The sequence below is a fragment of the Myiozetetes cayanensis genome, unplaced genomic scaffold, assembly GCF_022539395.1.
Source record: "Myiozetetes cayanensis isolate MyiCay16 unplaced genomic scaffold, myiCay2020 scf10, whole genome shotgun sequence".
In the NCBI taxonomy this organism is placed as follows: Eukaryota; Metazoa; Chordata; class Aves; order Passeriformes; family Tyrannidae; genus Myiozetetes; species Myiozetetes cayanensis.
The window spans coordinates 5,742,751-5,752,500 of record NW_026086605.1 but is presented as its reverse complement, the minus strand read 5'-3'; the positions used below and the strand labels follow the sequence as shown (position 1 = coordinate 5,752,500).

Sequence of the window (9,750 nt, the reverse complement as noted above, 5' to 3'; positions counted from 1 at the left end):
TCTCTTTCTCTCTCCTTACTCGTTGTGTCTGAAATGCCGTCTTTAACTTTCTCGAAATATTTAATTCTTCCTGTTCTTTCATTTGCTGTTATCATAAAGCATCTCTACTGGGGGAAAAAATACAATTGGCAAAGTGTAGAAAGCTCTTTGTTATTCACAGTAAATATACAACGTGTATGTTTTTTTTTATATATAAAATAATTATGTCTAGGTACCTCCACCTGGTTTTGGAATATTTACACAGATAAATCTAATTTGATGTCTGTGATTTTAAAATACTTTGTTTGTAGGCATGTGTGACATATATGTTACTAATAAAAGTAATAGTTGATTTAATTTACCTGTTGTAATTGAAAATGCATGTAGCATATTGCATTTGAAATTAATTTTGATACTAATGAAAGGAGGGAAACAGGATTATTAGATATGTTCAAACGCATATTTTTTTTTTGCTTGCAACGTAATTATTAAATTGATTGCTCAGATAGGAACAAATTGTTGTTTAAAATCCTGATTCTGCTATGTTTCCTCTTCTAAAAAGATTGTCTTTTAATACGTCTCCAAGCTAATAAGCCTTATAAAATTCTGTTCTTGCTCTTGAATTAGTTTTCACTGATGGCTACACCTTATGAAAGCTTGTTGTTAGCATAAAAATATCAATCACAAAATGAAGACCCCAAAACAGCCTTTTAAAGTAAATCACTGCAACAAAAAAGTTTTTCTTGTCAGCTCTGGCATTTGAAGGTCTGGAGAGGCTGAAAGTTCACGCAGTGTGTTGGTACAAAGCGGGACTTGAGCCTGTTGATAATTGCTCCTAAAGACAAACGTGAAGGCACCTGACACAGCTGGATCGAAGAGAGCTTTTGTTGGCTGTCTGTGCTAAGAGGAGAGACAACATAGAGTGCTCGCGGATGATTTAAGTAGGGTTGGCGTGATAAGGTTATCTCAAGCTGCAAGAGTTGATAGGGCAGTGAGAGACAACTCAGAGCAAAGCTGTGCAATCAATTAAAACTGTGTAATATATGCTGCATGAGGAAACCCCCCAGCCCTAAGTCTATCTTATAAAATAACATTATTTTTTTGGGGTGGGGGGGTTTCTAACACAGTAGGTTACAGTCGCAACACAAGCAGTGTTTCCCCGCGAGGATATGTTCCCAGCAGTACTCCTCAGCAGTCCAATTACAACACAGTCAGCAATAGCATGAATGGATATGGCAATGCCGGCATGCCCAATCTAGGTGTACCAGGTTCCCCTGGATTTCTTAATGGCTCCTCAGCTAACTCTCCTTACGGCAGTAAGTGTCTATTTTTGGTAACGCATCATCATATAGATTCATATTTACTACAAAAATCAACTTCCTTGCATTGTTTTGATTTTCCTCTGTTGTCAGCTACTGGATAAAAGGAGGGGTGACTCTGGAGGCTGGACGTAAAAATGAAAAATGATAAATTGATCTGTTTTGTGCCAGAATACAATCTCAGACAGAGAAAAAAATAAACCAAACCGAAACAAACAAACAAACAAACAAACAAAAAATAAAACAAAATAAGAATTGGACTGCGCAATTTGTAACAAAAGTCCAACACAAAAGAGTTTGCCTGTTATCCAGAGAGTGGCCAAGCCAAGGCATTTCATTTTTATTTTTTTATATATATTTTTTTTATATATATATATATATTTCTATATATATTTTAAGAGGCAAGGCCCTATCACTCTCTTTTTTTCCGTGTTTGCCGTGAAAACCTCAATCTGAGTCCTGATTATTTTTGCTTTATTGCAGTAGTGCCGTCAAGCCCTACCATGGCAGCCTCTTCGGTCACCCTCCCTTCAAACTGTAGCAGTACACACGGCATTTTCTCATTCTCACCTGCCAATGTCATCTCTGCAGTGAAACAAAAGAGCGCCTTCGCTCCTGTTGTCAGGCCCCAAGCCTCTCCTCCACCATCTTGCACCAGTGCAAATGGAAATGGACTTCAAGGTGAGCTGGATCTCTCTCAATTTTCTGTGTATTACCTTTTTTTTTTTTTTATTTTTGGTGCATACACTCAAGCCCTGATGGTTTCTCTGGGAGAAAGGTACCTGGCTAATTTTATTTCTTTAGGTTCCCGGTGCTCTAGTAGTGATGCAAAAGCAGGGGGAGAAATAGGGTAGCACAAATGGTCTGCTGAGATCTTTAGTTCATTTTTAACACTTGCATTAGAGAAAGCACTAGTTGTTTTTCTGGTATTTTCCCATAGGAGTTTGTGACTTGAATTTTAAAGGAATACTGTATCCCTGAATGCCTCTTGGAGGGTTCATGTACTCCGTGTGTTTATATGTTTTTTGAGCACATTTCTGTGGATGTTTAAATCCAGCAGCGTTCCAGCAGGTCGTGGTGTGATTTCCTTGTTTTACATAGGGTGCAACAGTGATTTCAAATATGTCAGGTTAATATAAATCAGGTTAAGCTCTCACTCAGTGAACTAACCTTCCCCTGGACTAGGTAGCCCTGTATGCAGGGGGTTTGCATGCTCTGGTGGTCCCAGCTCGCTCTCTTACTGTGGTGTTAGAGTGGTTACATCCCTAAGTGAAATGAATATTTAAATTAAGGCAGGCAATTTTAATATTTTGCCTTTTTTTTTTTCTTCTTTCTTTTTAATCCATGTGATTTTGTGTGGGCAGTGCAAGGAACAACTTATAAACCAGTTGCAGAATTCCCATGGTCATCTGCTGGGAGTGGGGCAGGAGGAATTACAGTACAGTGTACGTTTGGTAGAAGAACAAAAATATGAACAAAGAAGTCTTCCCCAAAAAAAGACTTAGGTCCTTTTATACCACTTTTAAGATATATTTTAACATTCAGAAGACAAGACTATAGATGGATTAGAATAACTGGAATGTTTACCTCTGGTTGAGTCTCATTGTGCAGTAAATTGGAGCACTTCAGATCCCATCGAAATCAGGAAGGGTTGAGAACACTCGTACCTCGGAGGTCATCACTGCTCTTGACTTCCTCAGTTAAGAATTAGCAGTACAGTGTTATTTATTCTTTGTATTACCATGACACCCATGATACAATGAGCACTCACATTTTAATATGCCAAACAAATTCTGAACACCTGCATTTTGTGGGATCTGAAGGACACTTTGGAGAGACATAATCCCAATCCCAAAGAGCTGCCTGTCCACCACAAATCCAGATTATTCCAGATCAGGATCTCAAAATTAATGTTTCTGTAGCTTCTTTGTCACTTCTTGGCCCAAAAAAACCCTATGAGAGCTTGTTATGCACTCAGGTCAAGGAAGAGCTGAGGATTCAGCTGTGCAAACTTATTGTGTGATGAATGTTAAAGAAAAGGATAATTAGATTAACAGTTTCTTTCATATTACTTTGCTGGAAGCTTCACTATGTTACTACTGTAGAGAGAAAACTATATTGATATTCTTAGAAAGAATAATCCATTAATAAAATAATCCAGTGTCCTACTTTCCTCTTTTTATAAAAAGACACTACTATGAAAAGTAAATACTGAAATAAAGTAATGAAAAATAAAATCTTAAAAATAAAATCTTAAAAATAAAATACTAAAATAAACTAAAATAATAGAAATAAAAGACATTAAAATGAATAAAATAAACAAAATAAAATATTATAAATGTGGTAACACATGACAGATCTGAGGCAACTCCTCTGTAGCAGATATTTATATATATATTCATACTAACTTGTTGATTGTGATTTACTCTGAAAAATACAATTATTCAAACATCTAAACTAAAATGATCTGAATTTCTGTAATTTCAGTATGTAAATACAGGACTTCCCATCAGATAGTCAAGGGTTTAGGTGCTTAAAAGCTCTGGATTACTGCAAAGTGGGGTTTTAAGGAGAACTGGGTGGGCTGAATGCCTGCACCAAGCACCCAGTGTCCCTTGGCAACTCCCCAAACCTTTAATAATTGTACATCTCCAACCTCAAATGCAAAATGCTTCATATATAAAGCTCAGAAAATGCCTTTGAAAGAACCAGTACTGATTTTGTTAACTAGGTCATGAATTTAACTCTTAGGCTGAGCCCAACCCTGCTCTGGACTAAGCTTTTCCATGGCCAGACAGCCCAGTGAAGACCTAGCAATGCCACTAATCCCTGATTTTAGGATGCTGCAATCCAAGCAGCAGACCTGGTGTAATCCTTTTCGATTTTGGTTCAGCACCCAAACTGAAAATAAATAGAAGTGTTGAAAACAAACAAACAAACAATTGCCATTTTTTCCTCAACTGGCTGAATGGAATCATTTTGTGTTGAGCAGAATGACCCAGAGAAATAGGAAGAATGTCCTTCTGGTCTGGTAATTAGAGCAACAAGTTGTGGTAACTAGAGCAGGGTTGTGACAAAAAGTTGAATTGTTTATGCAAAGTAGCACCACAAAGTGATGCTCAGTATTGTGAGAATTCAGGAACTTACACAGAAACAGAGAATCCTGGAACAGGTCGGGTTGGAAGAGACCTTAAAGACCATCTAGTTCCAACTAAGGGCAGAGACACCTTCCACTATCCCAGGTTGCTCCAAGCCCTGTCCAACCTGGCCTTGGACACTTCCAGGGATGGGGCAGCCTCAGCTTCTCTGGGCAACCTGTGCCAGGGCCTCACCACCACCTCACCTCACTCAGGTTCCTTCAGCTTCAAAGCACAGGCAACATCACTTCTCCCAGCCAAAACTATTAATTCAGACTGAACTCACAAAAGGTTTCAGGTTGACAACACTTCCCCCTGTTGTCCTCACAGATTTCAACCACTGCCTTGAACTGAACTGCAGACAGAACTGAGTGGCAAGACAGGGATGAATTCGTCATTCCCTTCCTTCATGAGATGTCATAAAGAAAAGCCACCAACACTCCTGTGTTGGTGTTTATTTACTGCATTTGACCCATACAGTTCTTTAGGGAATTTTTGCTTCTTTCTTCGTATTTTCTTAGTCATTTGTGGAAACTGAGCCCTTTTTAAAGTTGCTTTCTGGACACTGTGCAAGCAGCTTGAAAGTCTTCTAATCAGCACATTTTCTACATTAAGTTAAAATTTGGAATTCAAGAGCTGCAGTCCAACGCAGCAGAAGTTTTTTTTTTTTTGTGATCTTGAAGTACAGTCTCAAAGGAGCTGAGTGGCAGAGGAAGAGTCTGCACTGTTAGGAATGGTCACACACATTTGGACAAGCCAAAAGGGAAGTAAGAGCTCGTGGTCACTGTTGTTGTATTGGAGGTAAATCCTTCAGTTTATGGAAAAGGAGGGACATGGACAAGAATGGATAAGAATGAAGACACAGGTGGTCCTTTCACAGGGATTTGGGGGTTCACTGCACTGATCCTTGCTGGTTAAACCACCGCAGGATGTCTATGTGTGGGGAAAATGCCGTTCTTGGTACACCTCAGATGGCAAGAACATAGGAGCAGAGCTATGAAGCTCCACCTGGAGTTCAGGTAGATATTTTTGTCTCCTAACAAAGTATGAAGCAGAGGTTGAGTTGCTCTACCTCCTGGCTTGTGCTAACATCACCCTAAACATCAGAACCACCTGAGCCCTCCTCACTAGAAGCAAGATCTTGCTGCCAGGAAGCACGACCCCAAAACCCACTGTACTGTAGGACCTACTGCCCAAGAGTGAATGTGGCCTTTAGCCAATATTCTTTTTCCTAAAGAGATCCAGGACACCTGCTAGTGGAAGGTCTCCCTGCTCATGGCTGGAGGTTGGAACGAGATGGTCTTTAAGGTCCCTTCCAACCCAAACCAGTCTGTGATTTTATGAAGACAGAGGTTAAGAATAAAAACAAATAAAAAAGAAGACAATCTGGGGAGATCTCAGAGGGGTCAGGGTGCAGGCCATGACAGCCTGGGCTGATGTGTTGCCTTCCCCCTTGCTGCACCCATGTCAGCTGCACATCCATCCCCAGCCAGCCGGTACCTGATCAGGGTCAACGCTCGGAAGCTGCAACTCACAGAGGAGACACCTCTCTCTCTGCTGTCCCGTGGCCATGACTCACTCCTGTGACTAAGCCTACAGAAAAGGGCCTTTGGGCCGTATCCAAAAGGCCACAATCTTTTTCAGTCCATATGACCTCCGTTGCATAATCCATGATTAGAAAGTCAAGTACTCACACACTTTTTTAAGAGCAGGCTCCTATGTATGTGTTCCTTTGGGCAGAGAGTCTTTTCCTGTTTAAAACAATGGACATTTAAGGTATAAAATATTTTTTTTAGTGAGAAAGTACTGGCTCGCTGCAAAGTTGGAAGTACAATATGTGTTCAAAATTTGGTTTTCAATTGTAATTTACTTTCTATAGATTGTGAAAGATATTGCTCTCTGGTTATAGGACTGTAATGCAGAGCACAAGGGTTTCTATATTCTTTTAAAATTGCATCCTGCTTAATTTTCTCATCTTTCCCTGGATGAAAGTATTAAAATTATTATTAAAAAACTAGCCAGCTCATTTTTCTTTAAGAAGGCATTTGGTATCAATTTGCACAGCAGGAAGCACAGTGCAGAAATTCGCAATTGTCAAATGCTGCCACTAAAAAAACAGTGAAATAAATGTCTGGAGCACCAACCTTGCAACCCCCTCCCATTGTGCCACAGGGAGAATTCAACAAAAATGGTTAAATTAAAAAATTTAGACTTCCCTCCCCCTCCCGCCCAAAAAAAGCATGCAGTAGATAATATAATTTTCACACAGTAGAATCATAGCATCCCAGAGTGGTTTGGGTTAGAAGGGATCCTTAAAGACCATCCAGTCCCACCCCCTACCATGGGTAGGGACACCTTCCACTATCCCAGGTTGCTCCAAACCCCATCCAAACTGGCCTTGAACACTTCCAGGGATGGAGCAGCTGATGCTGTTATTGCAGCATGGTCCTGGAGGACATGTTTTAGTGGTGGTGAACATGGTGGTGGCACTGGTTGATGGTTGGACTTGATGATCTTAAAGGTCTTTTCCAGCCTTTATGGTTCTGTGACTCTATGATAACATTTTCAGCACCCTCCAGTTCAAGTGCACATCAGGTAACCAGACTGACGTGGTGACAGGTTTCCTGCTGACTGAATCCCACAGGACAAGCCAACCTGAGAGCAGGGGTTTGGCAGGTCCAAACACGGGGCAAGGTCACCTGCTGGCCAGGGCTGATGCAGTGTGGAAGAGAGGAGGTTTAGTGAAGGGTTGTTTAAAGGGTTCTTTAAAGGGTGTTCAGGCATTGGAAGGGACTGTCCAGGGAGGTGGTGGAGTCCCCATCCCTGGAGGTGTCCAAGAAAGGACTGGACGTGGCACTCAGTGCTCTGGGCTGGGTGATGAGGAGGGGATCGGGCACAGGGTGGACTCGATGGGCTGGGAGGGCTTTTCCAACCTTAGTGATTCTGAGATTCTGTGAAAACATGATGAAGAAACTACATGTTTTGGGTCAACAGGGTCTCTGTCAATAACTCTGTGCAGTTAAATTTTGTAAGTCCAGTTGCTGTTCAGTTTTAAAACATTCAGTATTATAAAAAACGTGAAATTATAACTTCAGTTTCAATTTCAACATATTTGTTAGGTCTAACTGGGGAAAAAAGTGGCAGAGTTGGAAAACTTTAACCTGTTTCAAGGGCATCACTTGAGCTGTGCTTTAGAGAACATCCCATCTAAATCCTTCCCAGAAATGGTGCCAGAAGGACCAGAACTACTCAGGGCTCTGGGTGCATCCGTTGGAGCAGCACTGATGGTGCAGACCAAGCTGCTGTAGGAAGTTGTGTCACCTATGAAATGTGTATGGACCCGGCTCTTCCAAACCGTAAAGCTGTAACAGCGAATCAGAAACAAATTAATATTGTTGAAATTAATGAACTGAGAAATTGAAGTTCACATCACTACATGAACAAATTTATTAATATCTGTTGTACATAAATTAATGAGAAATATCATTATGGCAAAAATTAAACAACACTAAAATTAAAGACTGTCTAAATTATGTTTCTACCAAAGAGTTAACTAGGAGAAAAAAACAGTGGTTGTTGGCATATCAGTCTTTACCTGTTAAAAAACTCAGGATGTGGCTGGTCAGGGCTATTGATAGAATCACAGAATCACAGAATATGCTGAGTTGGAAGGGACCTACAAGGATCATCGAGTTCAACCCTTAGCCCTGCACAGGACCATCCTCAAGAGTCACACCCTGTGCCTGAAGGGTATCATCCAAACACTCCTGGAGCTCTGTCAGCCTTGGTGCTGCGACCACTGCCCTGGGGAGCCTGTTCAGTGCCCAGACATCCTCTGGGGGAAGAATCTTCTCCTGATATCCAACCTAAACCTGCTCTGACACAACTTCAGGCCATTCCCTCGGGTCCTGTCACTGTTTTTTTATGGTGTTTGAGCTCCAGAGTTGCGAGGAGGTTTAGGGTCCTTGGCTTTGGTCTTGGAGAGTTCTTGGCTTGCTCAGTCCTGCTTTTATCATAAAGTAGAATCATGGAAAAGGAGGTTTTCTGCAAGGGGGAGGTCTGGGCAGGAAGTGATGGTTAGAGGGGATGTCCCCTCGGAATGGTGTTGTGGTCAGCAGTGTTGTCAGGAGCCTGGAGAGCTGTGCACAGGAGTCAGGGTGCCCTTCCCTCAAAATCCTGCTCAGAGCCTCCTTTCCCAAGGAGGAGCCCTTTGTTTTGCTGTGAACAGCGCGTGTCCATGGTCCCTCGGTCCAAGGATGATGTGGAGGAACCCGGCTCTGCATCCTCCCAGCCCGTCCCGTTTGAGCATCGCGGTGGCTTTGAAGCAGCTGTGCCTTCCCCCCAGCGCAGCAATAACGGCTCCTTTCTCTTCTCTTTTCTCTTTTAGCCATGTCCGGGCTTGTAGTCCCGCCAATGTAAAGTCACTTTTGTTTACCTACCGTAGCACCAAGCTGCAGAGGATGGGCTTAGGGGACAAGTTTAGTATATTAAGACATGCTGATGGGAGCAGTATCTTCACGCAGAATCAGCAACAAATCGAAATGCTACAGGAAAAAACACAAACAAACAAAAAAAAAAAAAGGAGGAAAAAAAAGACTTTGTTTAAAGATTTTATTTAAACTATTAAGAATCTACATGCAAACAACCTACTTCTTCATGAACAATTCCATTTTATTGACTGAATTTTTCTCATATTTTCACATTTCTCAGTCCTGGAGAATAAGGAAAAAGCGACGCCTATTTTGTATAAAGTTTCTGATTACGTCTTGGCTATGTCTAGTACTTGCTATGTGTTGGGAGAAACTTTGTGGATGCACCATTTTGATTATCATGAAACACTGATGAAAAATGCCTCCGAACATTTTTCTGTACTCATAACTAGATTCACAATGGTTGTGTATCTCTATAATGTGAAATATTTTTTTGTGGTGGAAAAAAAGGGGGCCAAGGAGGTTATGAGCCATCAAACTGGAAAAAAAAAATAATAAAAAAAAATAAGGATGAATATATGATTAGAAAAAAAACCAAACAAAAACCACACACAAAAAACCGGGGCGTGGGGGTGGGCACGGGAGGGGGTTTATCGTTGCTTAACTTCATCTTAATGAAATGGAACTTTGTAACTTATTGTAGTTAGAAATTGTAACTTTGATATTGAATTCTCTTGCCTTCAACAAGCACACTGACAGAGAAAAAAAAAAATTGCTACTGTCTGTTGGTTTAAAAAATGAAAAAAATATACTTCCACTGCTAGAGCTTCCTGTTAAGCAAGTGTGATCTGCAACATTTTTTCAACTTTTGCTAGCACTGTATAC

The 9,750-nt window shown here is 40.9% G+C and overlaps 1 protein-coding gene across 6 annotated transcripts in view; it reads left to right on the top strand.

The window, feature by feature from the left end:
• The window catches only part of EBF3 (EBF transcription factor 3), a 130,495-nt gene extending 121,530 nt beyond the window's left edge, over positions 1-8,965 (top strand). For 2 of the 6 annotated variants that reach the window (XM_050337481.1, XM_050337497.1), the window contains 3 exons: positions 1,110-1,295; positions 1,782-1,979; positions 8,823-8,965. In XM_050337481.1, the coding sequence (XP_050193438.1) occupies positions 1,110-1,295; positions 1,782-1,979; positions 8,823-8,854 (416 nt within the window). In that variant the 3' untranslated portion in view covers positions 8,855-8,965. Of the gene's footprint in view, positions 1-1,106; positions 1,296-1,781; positions 1,980-8,822 lie in introns of all 6 variants that reach the window. The other 4 variants (XM_050337506.1, XM_050337517.1, XM_050337472.1 and 1 more) reach the window with 2 other exon arrangements.
• Positions 8,966-9,750: the final 785 nt, after the last annotated feature.